The 22,686-nt window shown below is 36.1% G+C and overlaps 1 protein-coding gene across 1 annotated transcript in view; it reads right to left on the bottom strand.

The window, feature by feature from the left end:
- PDE10A (phosphodiesterase 10A) overlaps positions 1-22,686 on the bottom strand; it is a 305,951-nt gene that overhangs the window by 99,865 nt on the left and 183,400 nt on the right. The window contains 1 exon segment of the mRNA XM_036871540.1: positions 14,796-14,824. Coding sequence (XP_036727435.1) covers positions 14,796-14,824 — 29 coding nt within the window.

Below are 22,686 nucleotides of genomic sequence, written 5' to 3'. Positions count from 1 at the left end.
AAATTCTTTCCCTCGCTTCCTCCCTCCCTCCTTCCTTTCCTTCCTTCCTTTCCTCCCTCCCTCCTTCCTTCTTCTTCTTCTTCTCCTTCTCCTCCTTCTTTTTCTCCTTCTCCTTCTTCTTTCTCTCTCTCGCTCTGTCTTTTCTATCTGTCTGTCTATACACACACACATATATACACACAACAGTAATGAATATTTTTTTCTGAATATTTGAGAACAAGTTGGTATGCTCCTTTTACCCAAACCTTCAGTATATACTCCCTAAGAAAAAGAATATTAAGAGAATACACTGAATTTGTACACTGAATGTGAGAGACATAGTTACAATGCAGTTATCATAATCAGAAAAATTAACATCGCTACAACAATATTAGCTAATTAAAAATTCACATTCACAGAGAACAAACATGTGGACACCAAGGGGGGAAATTGGGGGGGTGGTGGTGGGATGAACTGGGAGATTGGGATTGACATGTATACACTAATATGTATAAAATAGATGACTAATAAGAACCTGCTGTATAAAAAATAAATTAAATTAAAATTTAAAAAATTCACATTCAAATTTCATACCTTGTCCCAATAATGTCTTTATAATTATCCCCTGCTCAGTGGTCCAGGTTTGAACTCCAGATCATATATGGCATCTGGTTGTCGTGTCTTTTTGGTATACTTTAATGTGGAACAATTCCACAGCCTTTCTGTGTTCAAGCCTTTCTTGAACTTGATGTTTTTGAAGAATATGGGCCAATTTTGATTTGTCTGATATTTTCTCAAGATTAGATTCAGGTTCTGTGTTTTTGGCAACAATACAATGAGGTGATGAAGCTAGAATACTATCAACCATCCTACATTTGCTATTTGGCATTCTACTGGGAAGAAGAGCTTTCTGTTTTCCCTCATTCATTCATTCACATGATGCTTATTTTATTCAACATGTGTAATTAATATTAATTAATACTGTTATACATGTATTTTAATGCTCAAATTGTCCCAGATTTGACCAATGGGAAGCCCTTTAAGATATCTCTTATGCCCTTTTGAAAAATTTTCATGATGCTTTCAAGACTTTCTTACTTTCTCATCAAATATTTTGCTAGCGCTTGAAACAGCCATTTCTGTTTCTCAAAAGAAGTCCTAGATCCTTTTAGTGGCAAATGATATTTAAAATCTAAGAGCTGGAGCTATATGTGCCCACTGCTGTCATTGCTTCTAGGCTTCTCATCAACACAAATATAATGTATATATATGAGAGGGCCTTATGTAAATATATATATATACATATATACAAATATGTAATTCTTTACTTATTTATTTATAAATACACGTAGAGTAAAAGATTAAAAACTATGAGTTCTTACTGATACTTTCAATTTCAACCAAACACCACAGTGTACACATTCTAATATTCCCCATTTCTATATCTGTAATTCCTCACCCAACAATGAAATATCTTACTGCCAATGACTATAACATATTTACATATTTTCTCAAACCTAGAACATATGGAAGTAGTTTCAGAATTGTTAAGCCATGTTATTGAAAATAGCAAACCTACTAACTAGTTGTCAATATATTTTAGATTTTTAGGTAAATGTAAGAAATACTAAAATATACAAAAATGAAATGTACAATTCATTAAGTTTTGACAAACGGATACATTCTTGTAACATATACACTAATTAAGACACACAAAATCACCATACAGTAATTAGTTGCATTTCTATTCACAGACTATCTGAAAAAGAAATTAAAATAACAATCTCATTTACAATAGTATGAAAAAGAATAAAATACTTAAGAGTAAATTTAACCAAGGTGGTAAAAGATCTGTATGCTAAAAATTATAAAACATTGATGAATGAAATACAAGAAAGCACAAATAAATGAAAAGATACCCCCATACTCATGAATTTGAAGAATTAATATTGTTAAAATGTCAGTGGTATCCAAAGTGATCTACAGATTCAATGCAATCCTTATCAAAATTCCAGTGGCATTTTTCCTAGAAATAGAACAAACAATCCTAAGATTGTATGGAACCACAAGAGGCCCTGAATAGCAAAAGCAATCTTGAGAAAGAAGAAAAAAGGTGGAAGCATCACACGTCCTGATTTCAAACTATATTATAAAGCTATAGTAATCAGAACAGTATAGTACTGACATAAAAACAGACACTTACCAAATGGAACAGAATAGAGAGCCCAGAAATAAATCCATGCATATAAGGTCAACTACTCTTTAACAAGGGCAACAAGAATACACAGCATTGAAAGGATAGTCACTTCAATAAATGTTGATGGGAAAACTGGATATTCACATACAAGAGAATGAAATTGGACCCTTATCGTATGCCATACACAAAAATCAACTAGAAATAAAGACTTAAATGTAAGACCTGAATACTGTATTGCATACCTGAAATATGCTAAGAGTAGATCTTCAGCATTCTCACCACACACAAAAAAAGAAAAAAGTAACTATGTGAGTGATGACTGTATTAATTAACTTGATTGTGGTAATCATGTTACAACATATATCAAATCATCACCCTGTATACTTTAGACATATACAATTATTATTTGTCAAAAAAAGAAAAAGAAAATAATTTTTTAAATAAATGTAATTTAAAAAATAAATAATAAACATCTCAGCAATAATAATAAAGGTATAGAACATTTCATCTTTCTATAAAGTCCCTCCCATGGTCCTTCTTAATTAACCATTTTCCCACTAGAGTGGTGCCTGTTTTAAGAATTTTATGTAAATGGAATCACACAACATGAACTATTTTGAACCTTGCTTTATTTGTTCAACATAGTATTATTGATATTCATCCATGTTGGTGTGTGTTCCAGTAGCTTGTTCCTTTCTATTTCTGGTAGCATCTGTTGTATAAATATACCACCAATTGTTTATCTGTTCTACTATTGTTGGATATCTGGGATGTTTCTGTTTCCAGCTTTGGAATATTGGGAATAAAGCTGTTATGAACATTCTTGTAGAAGTCATTTTGTGAACACAGGTTTTCAATTATATTAGAATAAAGGCCATATATGACAAACCAACAGCTAACATCATACTCAGTGATGAAAAGATGAAAGCATTTCCTCTAAGATCAGGAACAAGACAAGGATGTCCACTCTCGCCACTTTTATTTAACATGTTTTTGGAAGTCCTAACCACAGCAGTCAGAGAAGAAAAAGAAATAAAAGGAATACAAATTGGAAAGGAAGAAGTAAAAATGTCACTGTTTGCAGATGACATGATACTATAAATAGAAAATCCTAAAGACACCATCAGAAAAGTACTAGAGCTCATCGATGAATTTGGTAAAGTTGCAGGATACAAAATTAACATACAGAAATCTGTTACATTTCTATACACTAACAATGAACTATCAGAAAGAGAAATTAAGGAAACAATCTCATTTATCACCACATCAAAAAGAATAAAATACCTAGGAATAAACCTATCTAAGAAGGCAAAAGACCTGTACTCGGAAAACTATAAGACACTGATGAAAGAAATTTAAGAAGACACAAACAGTTGGAAAGATAAACAGTGTTCTTGGATTGGAAAAATCAATAATGTTAAAATGACCATACGTCCCAAGGCAATCTACAGATTCAGTGCAATCCCTATCAAAATACCAATGGCATTTTTCACAGAACTAGAACAAATAGTTTAAAAATTTGTATGGAAACACAAAAGACCTCGAATAGCCAAAACAATCTTGAGAAAAAGAACAGGGCTGGAGGAGTAATGCTTCCCCACTTCAGACTACACTACAAAGCCACAGTAATCAAAACAGTATGATACTGGCACAAAAACAGACACATAGATCAATGAAACAGAATAGAGAGCCCAGAAATGAGCCCACACTTATATGGGTAATTAATCTATGACAAAGGAGGCAAGAATATACAATAGAGCAAAGACAGTCTCTTCAGTAAGTGGTGTTGGGAAAACTGGACAGCTACATGTAAAAGAATGAAATCAGAACATTCTCTAACACTATACACAAAAATAAACTCAAAATGGATTAAAGACCTAAATGTAAGACCAGATACCAGAAAACTCCTAGAGGAAAACATAGGCAGAACACTCTGACATAAATCACAGCAATATTTTTTGGATCTCTTAGAGCAAAGGAAACAAAAGCAAAAATAAACAAATGGGACCTAATTAAACTTAAAAGCTTTTGCACAGCAAAGGATATCATTGACAAAACAAAAGACAACTTACTGAATGGGAGAAGATATTTTCAAATGATATGATTGATATGGGGTTAACATCCAACATACATAAACAGCTCATGCAACTCAACATGAAAAAAAAAAACTGATTAAAAATTGGGCAGAAGAAGTGAATAGTCACTTTTCTAAAGAGGAAATGCAGATGGCCAAGAGGCACATGAAAAGATGCTCAACATCACTAATCATCAGGGAAATGCAAATCAAAACCACAGTGAGATATTACCTCACACTTGTCAGAATGGCTATCATCAAAAAACACAAATAACAAATGTTGGTGAAAAGCGAACTCTTGTGCACTGCTGGTGGGAATGTAAATTGGTGTAGCCACTGTGGAAAACAGTATGGAGGTTTCTCAAAAAACTAAAAATAAGACTACCTTATGACCCAGCAATGCCATTCCTGGGTATATATCCAAAAAACCCCAAAAACACTAATTCAAAAAGATACATGTACCCCAATGTTCATAGCAGCATTATTTACAATTGCCAAGATATGGAAGCAACCTAAGTGTCCATCAACAGAAGAATGGATAAAGAAGATGTGTTATATATATACAATGGAGTACTATTCAGCCATAAAAAAGAAGTAAATTTTGCCATTTGCAGCAACATGGATGGACTTGGAGAGCATTATGTTAAGTGAAATAAGAAATAGAAAGACAAATACTGTATGATATCATATGTGGAATCTAAAAGATACAACTAGTGAATAAAATGAAAAAGAAGCAGACTCACAGATATAGAGAACAAATTAATGGTCACCAGTGGGGAGAGGGAAGTGGGGAAGGGCAATACAGGGGTAGAGGATTAAGAGGTACAAGCTATTATATTACATATAAAATAAGCTACAAGAATATGTTGTACAACATGGAGAATATAGCCAATATTTTATAAGAACTATAAATGAAGTATCACCTTTAAAAATTGTTAATCACTAAACTGTATACCTGTAACTTATATAATATTGTATAGCAACTATACTTCAATAAAAAATAAATTTTTTAAAAAGTAATACTTAATTCTCAGAAAAAAATAGAAACAAAATTATACTAGGCAAATACATGACAGGGATATTCCTGGGTCAAAAAGTAAATGCATGTTTACCTTGACAGGAAAGTGGCAAACATTTTTCAATGTTATATATTAAAGATCAAGTTATCAAAATGATTTGAGTATTTTAGAGGAAAATAAATTACAAATATAGGTCATTTATTTCACACAAACACCACAGGCAGAAGAATTCTAACTATTCTAAGGATAAGCAATCACAATGAACAGTTAAGGAAAACTGTGGCCTCAAGGGCATCATGGGAGAAAAAGAGGACAGGGCTAGGAAAGAGGGTGCTACTGACCCTTTTGCAAATGCTTATTTTAAAAGTTTAAAAGTCCTCAACAGCAAGCAAGGGATTAGTAGATATTCATCCTGAGCCTATCCTAACACTAAGGAGAAGCTGCCTCGCTTGTCCCGCCACATAACTGAGCGCAGAGGGAAGGCTACGCGTGGCGCTGGTTCAAAGTGCTGTGCAGGGGGAAGATGTGGTTTGTGAGCAGCAGACTTCACAGGTTCAGAGGAAGCATCTTACGAAAAGCTACGAAGGATGGAGAAAACTGGAGGAAGGCAGAAGAGCAACAAGTAGGACATGAGGACAGAATGATCACAGCTTACACTCAGGAAAGGCAGTGAATTCACGTTAAAAGTGGTGAAAGCAAGCAGGCTGAGAGTCTATAAATGAGTGAGACATTCTTTTGAAAACACATTATCAGCTCAACCCAAGGACAGAAATAATAAAAACTAATATTCCTAAAGAACACTTAAGTTTTCAAAGGACTATTATTAACTAATTTAATTTAGGGCAAAATGGTCCATGAGATGAAAGGGCTTTTCATAATAAAAATTTAATTTAGGAAGAATGACTCCAGGAGCTAAAATAGTTTCAAATCACTCAAGTAGTAAACATTTCTGATACGTTTAAGACTGCTAATAGAAAAAAAATTAAGTTATCAGGAGAAGATGAACAAAGAGAAGGTTAGAGAAACAAAAGATGTACCTAAGGGCTTTACCCAGTAGGTATATTTCTGAATGTCGCAAGTAAATAAGTCTTTTTAAACAAATATTTATTCACCAACGTGTCAAGCACTATTATAAGTATCAGATAAGGCTCTAACACTCACAGAATTTAAATCCCAGTGAGGAGAAAGTGATAAACAAGAAAATATCAGCTTGTGATAACATCTATGGCAAAAATCAAACATATTTATGACTTTGTTGCCACCTTTAATGTAATAAAATGAGATCTAGGAGAAACTGGATTTCATGCACAACTACTCTTTGGCTGGATTATTACTATTTTCGTTTTTCATTCAATAAGGAAATGTGCACAAAACAATGGCCTTTAATTAGCCTTTGGTTCTGTGGCCAAGACCAAACTCTACTAAGACCAAACAGCTTAATACAGTTTCTCCATTGTTAATACTTTTCAACATCTATATTCTAAAATAAAGTTGTGGTTGCCAAGAATGGTCTTAGAAAACAGGTAATAATTTAAAATCTTGTGAAAGAAGAACGTGTTCAGTCCCCATTTTTTAAAAGAATTATCATAATGGTTTGATACTGTTTTTAATAACCACCATCATGATTAATAGGATATGTATTCTTCTATACATCACTCATCATTTTATTATCATTGATCAGGAACAAACTTTAATAGATGATTGGTATGTTTAATTTATTGTTAAGATTATGGGTTTCATCCTTAGTACAAGCAAACAAAAATCACTATCTTTGGCCACCGTTTGCCAGTATGTAAATAGAATGAAAGATTTTTGTATAGCAGATTGATGCATTCAGTTACATAGGGAAATATTTTGCAACTCATTCTCTCAGGAAACCGAGGTGCTTAGAACTGATACTCCACACAGGTTTCTATGGCTATAGTTAATAACTAGCGGCAAAGCCTGTGAAATGAAATTTAGCTAAAACAAACAATGCCATGCTTTATAAGAAATTTTCTTTTGGGTTTCCGCAAAACTCAAGTTGGAGTGCCTGAAGCTATTTTGACCTGTGTGATATGGAAAACACAGACTCTGCTTGCAGGTTTCCAGCCAGTATTCCTCAGGAAAGTAGGTGATTTTCCATCAGGGTGAGAAATACTTGTTGGGCTCTTTGATATTTAAAATTCAAAATGTCAGAATTTCACTTTACCTGATAGGAACATTACATCTCTGCCTGCTCTGGCTTCTCAGTCCCACAGATATGCTGATAATCAATGGGACGGTGACCTGCCTGTCCTCTAGGGCCTTGTTTCTAAGTATCATATTCAACTGTCCAAACCCCACCTCTTAGCCAAAGCCTGATTAGAGGAAATTATATATAGGGAGATTTTAGAAGACATGCTTTCTGTCTGCTTCTCCACACATTCTAACTTCTATCCTTGGGCCACAGCACATGAGCCCCGTGATTATCAACTGGAGGCGGTGTATAGGTAACATGAAAAATTACTCCAGATAATTCTACCATGTGTCTACCTACTCTCGCTGTTTGTATATCACCTTCACTTACTGAACAGTGAACCTCATTTTAACAGTATGTCTTTGAAACTTACTAAAGATGGATGTAAGATTATATAAACAGATTTGTGCTTTTATGAAATTTAGTAATGATAATAAAAACTTTGTCCTTAAGAATAATTGATTGGTATCCTTCCCTAAAAGATGTAAAAATAAATAAAGGATACCTTATTTAAATTGGAGTCAGTTAAGGGCAGAAGGGGGAACTCTCATGCAGACCCCAAACAGGAAGAGACTACCTTGCATCTCCACCTGGGAGAAGGCTGCTTACTGCCTAACTACCCAGTAGAAGAAAAGAAAATCTTCACCCCGCCCAGGCACAGCCCAGCCAACAAGAGACTGTCACAACTCAGCCAATGAAAAGACACTACACTCTGAACTCCCAGTTTCCTCCAGTGGACTCCTTGCTTATTAAGAGCCCCACCAAACTTCCCCTTTTCCTCTGTAAAAGACCATTCCTCTTCTTTGTTTGGACTTGCTTATAGTCTTTGCTATAACATTCTTATCCCAAATTGCAATTCTTTGCTACTCCTGAAAAAAACATACCTTGCTGGTAAAATAACTGTCTTTTATTTTTAAGGTCAACTTTACATAAGTGAAGCAACCTACTTTGGTCCAGTTTCACATAACTGGAAGTTAACAGCCTGCTTATTCATAGAAAAGTACTGACTATTCCAATTTTTATTTCTCCTCTTCTGTTTCTTCCTCTGTTTTGTTTCTTTGGTTATATTTGTTTTCTGATAACCAATTAAAAATTCTTTTTAAGACTGATATGGTATAAAAATAAATTGAAAGTGAGTAAATGGGAATTAGTTGCGAAGGAAAAGACTTGATCGGTACTGGGGAGGCTGCCGAAGGTGGGTGAGGCCCCTTGGGCACTCAAGGATTGTGCAGCAACCAACTTGCCCCACTGTCCCAAATCATCACGTTTTCTCTCTCTACTGGATTATTTCCATTAGTACATTTCTGCTGTCATTTATCCCATTTTTAAAAAGACAAACCAAACATTTTAAAAAGAAAATATCTCAGGGGTGGAGAGTGGAAAGTGGTCAAAAGATACAAACTTTCAGTTATAAAATAAATAAGTTCTGGGGATATAATGCACAGCATCGTGACTATAATTAATAAGACTATATTGGATATTTGAAACTTGCTAAAGGGAGTAAATCTTACAGTTCTCACCACAAGGAAAAAGACACAACTATGTGTGGTGATGGACGTTAACTAGACCTATTGTGATGATAATTTCACACTATGCACATATATTGAATCATGTCGTACACCTGAAAATAACGAAAGATTATGTGTCAATTATATCTCAAGAAAAATATCTCAACTCCCTATTTAGCTACCACCCTATTTCTCTTCTCTCTTTTAAGGCAAGACTCCGTAAAACAACTGTCTATATTTGCTGCCTACAATTTCTCTTCTTCCTCTCCATCTCCCTCCCTCTCCCTCTCCCTCCCTCTCTCTCTCTCTCTCTCAAACTCAACCTAATCTCTCCAGTGAAACAGCTCTTACTGAAGTCACCAATGACTCCACATTGCCAAATCCAGTTGTCAACTCTCAGGCTTCATGACCTTTGAAATACAGGCAGCATTTCACACACCAGTGATTATTCTCTCTGTCTTGACAGAATTTCTCCTCCTTGCCAGGATGAATACACTCCTGGCCCTCCTCTTGCCCCTTGGACACCTCTTTTCAGTCTCTGTAGGTCTTCCTCCCATCTCAGACTTCTAAATGTTCTGTGCCAGGGCTGGCCTTTGGCTTTTATCCTCTCTTCTCAAACCACACGCACTTCCTAGGTGATCTCGTCCAGCCTCACCACTTTACATACCATCCTACGTGCTGATGATTCTTAACTCATCCATATTATTAAGCCTTCTCAGATTTACATCTCTAATTCAGATCATTTCCTTATACTCCAGACTCAAATATCCAGCCAACTTCTTAACATCTCTATTTAGAAATCTACTCGGTATCTCAGACTTAGCACATCTAAGACTAAGCACCCAGTAGTGACCTCTGTTTCCCCCTCCTCCACACACACCTTGACCTGCCCCTCTGGCAAACACTCCCATCTAAGTAATAGCAACTCACCCTTCCATCTGCTCAGGCAAAACCTCGATGCGATCATTTCTCTTTTTTGTCTTTTTTTATACCAGACATCTGATTAATCGGCAGTTCTTGTTCACTCTACCTTCCAAATGTACGTAGAATTCAGTCTACCGAATCCGAACACTTCTCCCCACCTCCATCATCGTCAGCCGGGTCCAAGCCATCTTCATCTCTTACCAGGATTACTGCACTAGCCTTCTACCTGCCACCACCCTTGGCAATGAAAGTGCTGCTGAATTTATTAAGATTTCTGCACTTATGTTTGCACTAGTAAAACTGGTCAATACTTTTTCTATTTTGTATAATGCTCTAATTTTTGTTTCAGGAATAAAATTCTGTCTTGAGTGAGATAAGTAATTTTCTTAGCTTTGGAAATACATACTTCATATTATGTAGGAATTTTCTCCTTTTTTATGTTTGGTGGAATTATCCAGTAAAAGCTTTTGGGTATCATGCCATTTTAGGGGGTCTTTTACTAACTTTTCAGTTTTTTTCATTGGTTAACAATATATTTAGGTTTCTTAACTCTTTTTCAATCAATTTTAATAATTTATAATTTCCTTAAAATTTCCCATTACATCTAATTTTTCAAATGCATTAGTATCTACTATTCCTTATTAAATTATTAATATTCACCCTGTTGCCTGTACTATAGTTATCTTTCCTTTCGCATTCCTTAATATTTGTTATTTTCTTATTTCTTGAATAGATTGCCAAACACAGCTTATTTTATTGATCTATTTAAGAAAATATCTTTTTCATTATTAATCAAGCCTGTATTTTAAATTGTGGGCCATTAATTTCTTTTCATTAATTCCCTCTGCTTTTAAAAAGTTTATTTTTGGTGTTCTAAAAATGAATATAAGAATATAAATTTTCATCCTATTATGGCTGCATACTTAGGTTTGGTAGATTTTGTCCCCATTTTACATTTGAGCCTTTTAAAAGTTATTTCTTTAAAAAGTCACCCAGATGAAGAGTGGCAAAGTAGAAATTCAAATCTAAGTGTGATTTACACTATACCAGAGAAGTTCTTTTGAACGTATCACACGCAAAAGACATAGAGATGCAATTCACACAAAAAGAAACATAGTTAACATATGGCAATATGTTTATTTGCTTTAAATAAAAATATTAAAATAACGGCATGCCATTTACACAAGAAGAGATATAATTGCTAATTAAATTGGGTTAAAATGAAACCTTAAATTGGAACAATAATTTGATAAACCAACTTAACAATGTATATTAATTGTCATAAAATATTTGTGTCCTTTGACCAAGTAGCCTCGAATCAGTGTTTTTCCTCAGGACGTATTTCATCAGACTAAAACTGCTATATAAAAATTAGAATATAATGAAACATATCTACAGCATTTTGAGGGACAAAGACGGTACCCAAGAATTCTAGACCTGGCTAAATTTGTCATATTCTAGCACTCAGCACCCAAATACTCTTCTTGTCTTGTTTTCTCTCTCTCTTCCTATCAGAAGCTGGAACCACTTAACAACAACAACAACAATAATAGTAAAATAAAAGATTAACTTTGCTGACTAGATGAAAACAAATGACACAGATAATGACAGACACCACATCCCTCTAGATCCCCTCCTGCCTCAACCTCTCTGACCAGGGCTCTTTCCTGCACTCGTTCAGTTCTGGCCCAGATGACCTCCTTCTGTAACGTGAACCTTCCTGCCTCTGGGCCCTTGCACTTGCCGTGCCATCTGCCTGAAGTGTTCTTCCCACAGTTCTCAGCATGGTTCCCTCCTTCATCTCCCATAATATTTCCTCAATTACCCTGGTAAGCCATCCCTGGCTGCACACTCACACCCCTAGCACCACATCCTCTGTCCTGGCTTTGTCTCTACAGTAAGTCCACTCCTAATCCACCATCACTCTCTATCAGCTCATTCTGCTTTATTCTTCTATGTACTTATCATAATATTTATCACTGCCTGATATATATAAATTAAAAAAAACTTTCAACTGTCTCCACCACCACCTTCCATACTATGATAACTGGAATACTGCTTTGCACTGTATCCCTAAAACCTAGAACAGTGCCTGGCATATAAGTGCCCAAGAAATATTTGTCTATGGAATGGCAGGGAAGGAGGAGGACATGGAGAGAGGGAGGGATGGAAGGAGAAAGAGAGGAAGAAAGAGGGGATGGAGAAAGGGCTCAGGACTTATAGATCTGACTTGACTTCATGGAAAAAATATCTTCCATTTCTGGATCAATAACCAGAAATGTCCTATAGTGTCTTGGAAAAGCTACAGATACATAGTTTCCGAGGGCTACCTGGCCTACCTCGTCTTACCAGGGTCAAGCCACAATTGGTCTATAATGTCATGGCATTGCCTCCACCTTCTAAAAAATAGATTAATAATGCACACTTTGTCCAGAGAATGTCAACCCAGACCCTAAGGAGGCCCACGGGAAAAAAATTATTTTAAGTGAGCATGTCTCACTGGGAAAGACAGAACACAATCCCTCTAATTAAAGAGTTCTCATATGGAGTAGGGGGTATAGCCTTTTTTGAGTTGCTACAAAAGTCAGAACAATACTAGTAGATGGCAATTAAAGAGAGGTTGTTTGGCGCTAAGTGAGAAAGTGTGTCACGATAATCAGAACTGCCTGGAGGGGTAAGAATCTGCATCACTAAAGAGCGTGCTTTTGACAATGGATGTGCCCTGTGGCCCGTCACCATCTACCAAAAGTTTGCACTAGTATTTCTAAATCTTAATTTTAACTTAAGACATTGGTATACTATTTTATAATGCAAATTCTATGTATCGGAACTGACCAAGATCTGGGGTATATTCAGAAAAAAAAAAAAAAAAAACAAAACCAACTTTTAAAGATCCTGGCAACTGATACTATTCTAGGTTACCAGTTCATATATTTAGCATTTCTCACCTGGAATTGCATTTTCTCCAAATTTGGCATAAAGTAAAAGAATTTTATAAAATAATAGCAAAGAAAAAATGACTATGTATAGTTTATCATCATTTCTAATGGGCTTAAAGATAGTGTGTGGTATTGTCTGCATCTCTTCTCTCTTCACCCAGAAGAAGGCACTGGCATAGTAAGAAGTAGGTGGCAATCTGAATCCAAGATGTCTTGTGGCGATATTTTGCATAACTAAAATATATAGAAATGCATTCAATTAAAAAGTCTACTCCTTGTCTATATAGCCGTTCTCCCCAAATAGAACCTGGCTTATAATTGAAAGAGTGAGCTGCAATAACAAAATCATTTATGACAGACAGTATGGTACAAAATCTTTAAATTGGGGGACCCTGGAGGCGAAGGGAGAGTTCCACCAAACAGGTGAATAGAGTTAATATATTGAAATAAGCAAGGTGTCAGAAGGACAGCTCTGATCTTTGCTGTCAACAGAACAGGGTGTAAGGAAAACACATGGGTGGGTGGAAACCACCTCTCTGGGCATCTCTTTTCCCACTTCCCTCAAAAACAACAACAATGTCTAAAATCTTCTGAGGGCTATAAAGGTTAAATCGAGGTCAGGGATTCCCTATAAACTAAAGTTATTCTAAAACAAGAATACTGATGAGTAAGTTGTAGTTTTTTTTCCTACTGTCCTGGATTTATAAACACCTGGTACTATCTCAGAGATCTGAGATAGTAGCTTTGCCAATATCGACACCCCAGTATCTTATGACTGCCTAGGTCCACGTGTGAGAATCTTCTTTTATCCTCAAACATGGCTTTTCAGCCATTTCTGCTGCTCTCAGTAGCTGTAAAAGTTCCAGGCTGATTCCTCTGCCCCCTGATATACCTTGAAGCACTCAGTCTTGGGAACTTTCCAGCTGTGAACCCTGTAAATGCGAAGTTAATAGTGCATGTACCCAGGAAAACCCTGAGACTTATAGAAACCTTAAGAGTCTGTTAGGTTGCTAGGGACAGAGGGAATTCTGCCCAGTCTCCAGCAATGGCCCTGGTCATTTTAAAGATTCCTTTCTACAGATAATCAAAAATAAAGGAATATATCTATATATGTGATCCTGATAACAGTACTTCAGTTTATATCTTATGATAAAGAGTGATCTCTTACATAAGGTTGCATCAGATACAATTCTGATTACTTTCAACATTGAATCCACATTTTAAGATCTTTATCTGTAAACAGGATATATAGCTAAGATTCTCTTTCATATGTAATTACAGAATTATAATTTTGTAGCATTAAACATGGCATGCTAAAATGCTCTCGATACTCATACCCCATAAGCTTTTAATTTTGTTAAGTCTCATAACTTTAACACTAAGTATTTCTCTTGAACGTGAGAACGGTGCATTTAGTATTTCTAAAAGTACTGAAGAATATCACGTCTTCAATTCACGAGTAGTCACCTTTTGTTCTCCCAGAAAGAAGGTGCATGAACTTGAAGGCAGTGTTAGCCCTGTAGCACACATGCAAAGCCACTGAGCAGGGGACGGTGAGGAAGCGGCCTAAGCAGACCGTCGCCACATGGGAACTTGGTGTCAGTGCTGCTTTATCTTATGGTTTTTCAAGAGAAGCCAGAAATCCGATCTTAATATGCACTCTCTCAATATCTAAATGTTGGCAACAAATTCAGAAAACTCCATAAGCATGTGCAGGCCAAACGGAACGCATCTGTTAGCTGTATTCAGTTTGAGGCCTCCAATTTCACACCTCTCTCCTCACTGGCTTTACTCCATACTGATGAGTGATACTTTGGAGAGGGCACTCAGTTTTTGTAATTATTTTTCTAACACTTAAACACGCTAGAGCACTGAAAATATACAAAAGAATTTATTTCCTATATTGTGGTAACAAAAATGATATTCACATTACTTACCCTGCTGACTTCCTTAGGAGATGATTCATCTGGGGGATGGAGAAGGAAGGGAGAAAAAAATACAATTAGAAAGTCTGAGTAGTTTCTGAAATACAGAACATGTCATTCACGTTCAATAAACTAGAAGGCTATTTGCAATGCCTCCGCTTGTGAAATCTAGGAATTTGGTTTTAAAACTCTGTAAAATAAAAGTTAAACAGTAAGTTTAGAGCTAGATGTATGTGTTAATTTTGGAGGGAAATGAAATAACACAACAGTTTGCCAGTCATTTTCAAGATTACCTTTTTAGAGATTCTAAAATGGTAGTGCCTGCAAATATGGCTACGCTGTGGTTTATCAAATACACGTACCTAGAAAAGGGTTTGTAATATTTGCAATATTCTAAATGACACAACCCACAGAATATCTCAAATGGTCATTGACACTTGTGCTGTGAGGGTTATTTCCAGCATTTCTAATTTGCTGAAATAAGACATGGGCCTGCATGGCACCCCGGTTAAGGCATGAAACACACCTATTAATAGTGCTGCTTTGTACCATGGATCCCAGGAGTTGGCGGGGTGGTTTGTACCAGCATGTCAGCATTCTTTGCTAGTAAAATCAGACTGATGGACTGACCTGGTCTAGTTGAGGCCCTCTGAAGGGCTCTCCCCACGAATCTGGCTACATGGCAAGAATATGCCTGTGTCCACCAGCAGGGGTACAAGAAACAAACTGTCCAAGACTCCGCTTTAGGTCCACTGGTAAGAGTATCCCATGCCTGGTAACTGGTTCTGACCCGGAGAAAAGGTGTTGATATGGCCCTTCCAGAGGAAGGGTGACTGGAGCTGGGTCTGTCCAGACCGCTCACTGGGAGGCAGCCTTTAATTTCATGCTGTTGCTATCTTGTGTCTTGCTTAGCAACCAAACCCTCTCTAACTACCACCACCAGCACACACTTAACACACCAAATTTCTAACGTATTCTACATTATCAGAAAGCACAGCCTAACCTATCTTAACACTGACCAAAGTTCACAAGTCCAGCAGGGCTGTGATTCTTCTTCTCCTTCAATATTCGTATTAACTAAACCACTGAGTCTTTTTGTTTCCTCTTTTTTCTGATCTTTCTCAGATTTACTGCTTACCATCCATTTCTACAAATAACATTAAGTCTAGTTCCAAATCACCTATCAACCAGTAACCTCTAAGCTGATCCCTGAATCCAATATCTGCCCTGGCAATCATGGCTACACACACACACACACACACACACACACACACTCACCCACCCAGTTTATCTTTCAAAAATATCCCATCTATCATGCCCCTTGGATGCTTCATAATTTAAAGTAAATTAGACTTCAAAACTTGCGGCATGTTGCCTTTACCTGGGAACCTTTTCAAAATTAGCAAGCTTGGGACTATCAGATAGTAAGCGTTCAATAAGCAGTTCCTATTTTTTTGTATTACTGTATTAATACATACTTGCTTATATATTTTTCTTCTAATTGTTCCATAATGGTTTGAGTATCGCATCTGATTTCCCTAAGAATGTAACCATGTTATAGGAAAAACATTTATTTTACCTTATACACTGAAGTCACATCATAGAAACATTTCATTTATTCTTTAACTCCCAACCTCTTCTTCTTTTCTAAACCTCTCTGAAGATGGGACTCTTCGATTTAATCATCACAACAAATTTATTAACAGATTATAAAGTTGTTAGAGGCATATATGTTTTTAATATTTTTAAATTTTTATCTAAGAAATTCAATGAGCAGGGTTGAAAATTCAAGGTTGATTAAAACATGCAAAGGAAAGCAGCAGCTGTGTGAACAAGTTTACTGTGGGACTGAATGGAGTTTTCAAGCTGTGACACTTTGGAACCTTCCACTCTCCAGTCATCAGTACGATCTGAAAGTTAGTTCAAAGGAAGAAGAGCTCGAATGTCCAGACATCTGTACACAAATGTCCCCTTTGCTTTCTCCTTTAGTTTTGCTTAGTGCTTCTCAAACTTGAGTGTGCATAAGATACTCTACTGATAAGTATTTATAAAAACCAACTTTTTTCTTGCTTTATGGACAAAGTATTTGAAACAAAAATGCTACCTATAACTTATTTCTGGATTTTTCACCTTATGTACAGATTTAGAAATATATCGTCTATCTCTTCCTCCAACTTAGAAGCCAAACAATTTTTGTTAAATGAATGTCAAGTCCATTACATTTAGGGAACGTGGTCTTTTAGCTGAGGAAATGAATGGGTCCAGTGAATTTGTTAGGCTAAGGGAAGCTTCCTTCCTACTTCCTATACTTGGAATTTTCATTTTGTTGAACTCTCTTGCCCGAGGCAAGTTTCAGCATGTTGCAGACAGTCCATTCACTTTCTCGTCCACAATGGAAAGGACATGAGGACCGCATAGCGGAGGTGGCACAGCCTAGTGGCTCAGAGCGTGCACTGTGGCCAGAAGCCCACATGGCCAGTCACTTGCTGTCTTACTTTTTGGCAAGGTGTCTGACTTCTTTTGCCACCTCATAAGCCTGATGTGAGACAACATCCTATCAGTATAATTTGATACTGAAAAATAACTTTTTCCACAAAAACATTTTCAATGTAAGGTTAAGAGACCACAACTTAGAATGACTCCTAAGAACCCACAACTCTGGAACGTCTCTGTACACTTCCAACACGTACTCCCAGCTAAACTGTCGGAGTGGCATTTCACATGGTTCAGGAATGAAACTCACTTAAAAATGAAAGGACAGGCAATCATGGAAAAGAAGGAAATTGCCACGGATGGCAGATTTTGAGTCCTTCATGAGCATCAGATTAGCAACAAAAATGTTAGCAACAGCAGACACTAATTTTTATGTGGCATTAGGGGTCTGTAAACATTTGTTTATCCAAGAAATGTGTACTATGGATCCATTATGTGCCAGGCATTTATCCCTGTTCTCAAGGAGCTTAAATTCTAGTGGGAAGAATAAACAAGAAAAAATTTTAGATAATTTCAGAAAGGGAATATTGATGCTTGTTAAAGAGAAATTTATTTTTTTTAAAAAAAAAGAAACCGTCTTCAATGTAAACATCATTTTAATAATTTCTTAAAGCCTTAGGAAGAATAGCTCATGCAACAAAAAATCCCCTGGAGGATTTCTTAGTAAATACACCTTTCAGCAAGTACTTAATTTTGAATATTTTATAAATCCTTATAACTGCGCACATATTTGTACTTTGTTTTTTGTCATCAATTTTGATATTTCTTATATGAAATGGGATTTCAGGAATGAATCCAAATTTATAAGTAGAACTTAAAGGAATTCACATTATGATGACTGATTTAAAGTTCTGTGTCTGCTTCTAATATTGGTCTTTACTCTGGTGTTTAGCTTTGAAGTAAGAGCTCCAGAAATACAGAGTAGACAAAAATTCCACTAAAACTCATATTCTTTAGAATCAATAAGAAATTATTAAATTTCCTTACTATTTGAGCCATAAAAACTATAGACAAAAGTGAATACCATTAAAGAAAAACAAAATGTGATAAAGAAAAATAACAAATAGAATAACAAAACAAGTTTAATAAATTATTATAGATCTAAAAAAGATCCATTTAAAACCAAGCATTAAAGAGTTTTGATTGATTCTTATGATCCTTAAGTATTTTTATTCTTTGTTGATCTTTTAAAATCTTCCTACTAAAAGAGAATATATATGTATTTTTTACAATAAAGAAAACAGATTCAACATGATCCAAGACTGCAGCTGTTAAAAATGATGAATGTTTATATTTATTGACATGAAAAGTTGTCCATGATTTGGTTAAGTTAAAATATATGTATATGTATTTAATCTATAAGTGTATGTAAACACATACACATTTTATAAATTATATACATAGACACACAAATTGGTTTCAATTACAAATTATTTTTTCTTCAGTATATCATGTTACAAGTCTGAAATGAAAACAATTACGGTTGTGTATAATTTATACATGTATAAATGTGTGTTAATATTGTTAAAAAGAAAACTTTTTAGATTGATTACCATTTCCTTGAAGTACAATATACAGTTATTTTGACTAAATCTTCCACGGTTAAGTTCTCGGCTTTCAGTGCTCATCCTGTAGTATAAGAAAAGAAGTCTAAGAAGTCACGCATTGATACTATGTATCCAGAGAGGAGAAACAGTGACCAGAAGATAGAGAACTTGGGGATCATTGCAAAGATGACACTGCACCTCAGTCCTTCAAGATTATCCATCTCACTTTGCCTTGCAGTTTCTGCAGATAACGTAAATGGAGCACACTTGTCTTCTCCTTGTGGGAAATACGTATTTCCTGTGAAAATTAATAAACCAGCCATCTTTTATACACACTTCCATCTCTTAGGAGCTGGTGTGGCTCCATTCAGCCTCCTCCAGCCATTTCTGGCACAGCTGTGGAGCTTGTCTAAAGACAGCTATGTGTCTTCTAACAATGCAATCTTAACGACTCAATCCACAAATATCTATCAAATGTCTAATATGTGCCAGATACTGAATAAATGTCTCAGTTGGCCCAATCATACCAAAGGGGAGGACTTAAATTCCACGGCTTTGAGAGGAAACAAAAAGGCAGCCTTTGGCCCTAGTTGGTGGCAGGAGCCACCTTGTAACCATGAGAGGAGTCAACCCCAAACAGTAACCCAGCAAGGGCAACAGAGGAGAAGGGGAGGTGGGCACAGAGCATTGGGAAGAAGGAGAGGGCGGCTGGGGGAGAGGAAAGAGAGAAAAGCTGGATCTCTGGAGACATTTCAAACCAATTCAATCAGCCAACCTTGAAGACTGCCTTACCTAAAGGCTTCTTAATATGTGAGACAGTTTATTTCCATATTGATTAAGCCAATTTTACCAGATGAAACAGAAAGCCCTCAAAAGGAAATGAGGAAAGGAAATGAAGGAAATGTAATAAAATGTTAATAGGATATTACTTTTATATCATTAAATCAATACATCGTTATTTAAAATAAAATCTTCAGAAAGCTCTCCGATTCCTACCAAAAATAAACTAATCCCTTTGCTTGGGATTCAAGTCCTCACAATTTGGTTCTATTTTTCCAACTGGAATCTGTAACAACAGGACTCAACTGGTCTTACTAGAGCCCCAAATATGCGTTGCTCACTCGTAACTCAAAATCTTCATACCTTCCAACAACAAGTATTTTTTGAGCACCTACTCAATAACTAAGTTCCTGGCACTATTCTCGGTGCCTACAATATATCTGAGAACAAAAAAAGACAGTAATCCCTGTCCTCATGAAGCTTTATTCTAAAGGCAGGAGATGGTCCATAAACATGATAGATAACTACATTATACAGCAAGCTGGAAGTGGTAACAAAGTAGTCCAGGTTAAGAAGGATGAGAAAGCAGTGGGGGAATGGGGGCAGGCTGCAGCTTAAAGTGTGGTTAGAGAAGACCTCCTCCAGGGCGTGAGCTATAAAAGCAGCTACCTAAGGGAAAAGCATTCCAGGCAGAGGGATCGGCCTGAACAAAGACACTGAGACATGAGTGTGCCTGCTGTTTCCTCAAAGTTGATTCCTCCCTCTTCCCACACATCGAAGTCTTTCAAGACTCAGCTCAATTTGTAGTTTGTCTCTGAGGCCCTCTCAAGAGCACATAGGCCCACTATATGTCTTCCCTCACAATTCTTACACACTCCTTTCCTGTGAGGAGAGCAGAATGGTACATTAAAAAAGAAGATAGGCTTAGAGTCCAAAGAGATCTGTCTTCAACTCTCAGCTTCACTTACAAACCATACATGGGCTCCTTGACCTTCCCAACTTGGTAATCTCATATTTATAAAATGAGGTCACTTCAGAAGGTGCTAGGATCAAGTGAGATAATGTACATAAAGTTTTTGCACAGAGCGGGCTCTCAATAAATTGCAGTTTTCTTTCTCCGCATTCAACCTGGCATTGACTATGTTCTGCTTTGTGTGGATAACTATATACATATGAATGACTTAACTTCTTCACTGGATACAAGTTCTTGGAGACAAGAGACCACATCTAATATTTCTTTTACATTACGGGGGTGGGGGGAGGCATTTCAAAAAATGATTCTTTAATGATTCTTTTGCATGCAGACAGCAACATCGTGGTAAAGCATTAGGAGATTGTTACCTTTGCCAACGGTTTAAAATCTCGTGGCCTAACTATTAAAGATAGTCCTCAAATCATTTCACTTTTGTTATCCTTCTTACTTCAATTTTCCAACGCTAAAAACCAGGAATTTATGGAAGAATATAAGCCATGTAATCAAGACCTGAAGTACCAGATTAATTGATTTGTGCCAATAACCCCTCTATTTTGCAGTTACTGATGAGGAAACATGAAATAATCTACAAATCACTAAATAATTGGAAAGTATAAAGAACTATATACTTATTGCAGTCTTGGTCAAAAAGGCGGGGGGGAGGAAATAATAAGTTTACAAGCTATACCACAAAACAGGAAAAATTATTATTTTTTTTCCCTGAAGGACTGTAATGATTTTCAGTAACTTACAGAATCACATTTTCTAGCACACCCCCTCGTAGTCTATTCTTTGCATTTATTTCTATATAAACAGAAGGAGACCATTCCTAGTGAGAGTTAGTCCATGAAGCTTTCCAATTCTATAAATAAAAAGTGATGGCTTAAAAAGGCATTGTGTGAATTGCAGGTGGTCTTCTATATATAATGTAATAACTTACAAAGTACCTTCCTTATACCTATATATATATATATATATAAGCAAAGTTATCATTAAACAATCACTTAATGTGTTTCTCTCCATTTCTATATGTTGCGTTATAGAACTTAGCTATCTCTAAATGTCCTGGAGCTGTGTGGATTCTGTGTCTTTGAACTCTGGTTTGGTATCATGTTCGTGAGCAACTGTAACTCACTGTAAGGTTCACCATTACCAACCTGAGCAACATCTCTCCCAGAAGCTAATGGCAGAGCTGATCTTAGTTTCTCAATTGATAACATGTGAGCTGTTGAAATAGAGAAGCAATTCTATCACTCTGACAGAAGAAACCAAAGTAATTAAATGTAAACTCTGTTAACATTTGGAGAATTATTCACCTTTTAACATGGGAAGTTCTATATTCAATAATGTCTTCCAAAATTCATAGATTCAAGTAACTATTTAGAAACAGCTAAGGAGCTTAAAATTTTATTATAATAGACAGACAGATAAAAATTATAAATAAAAAATTATTGAGCCTTCCTAAAACTCTTACAATATTTTGTGCCTTTAAAAAAATATCTTTATAACGATGCTTCAATATTGAGGATGTGGGGATATGAGAAATCCAAGGCCTTCCTATCGTATTTATAAAAATAATCAGCAGAAAAGGGCTTAGCATCAAAGTCTACATGGTCTAGGAGTTTTCTGAGGATGCGATAAAATCCCAGAATGTATTGATCACCTCTAGATTTCCCAAATTCTCTAGAGCATATAAGATTCCATGAAATTTGGACATCACACACTGCTATGTCAACAGAGATCTTTTTTTCTTTTTAACATCTTCATTGGAGTATAATTGCTTTACAATGGTGTGTTACTTTATGCTGTATAACAAAGTGAATCACCTATTCATATACATATATCCCCATATCTCCTCCTTCTTGTGTCTCCCTCCCACCCTCCCTATCCCACCACTCTCGGTGGTCACAAAGCACCGAGCTGATCTCCCTGTGCTATGCGGCTGCTTCCCACTAGCTATCTATTTTACATTTGGCAGTGTATATATGTCCATGCCACTCTCTCACTTCGCCCCAGCTTACCCTTCCCCCTTCCTGTGTCCTCAAGCCCATTCTCTACGTATGCGTCTTTATTCCTGTCCTGCCCTTAGGTTCTTCAAAACCAGTTTGTT

Source organism: Balaenoptera musculus, chromosome 12 (genome assembly GCF_009873245.2).
Source record: "Balaenoptera musculus isolate JJ_BM4_2016_0621 chromosome 12, mBalMus1.pri.v3, whole genome shotgun sequence".
NCBI lineage: Eukaryota > Metazoa > Chordata > Mammalia > Artiodactyla > Balaenopteridae > Balaenoptera > Balaenoptera musculus.
This window is presented reverse-complemented; position numbering and strand designations above follow the sequence as displayed.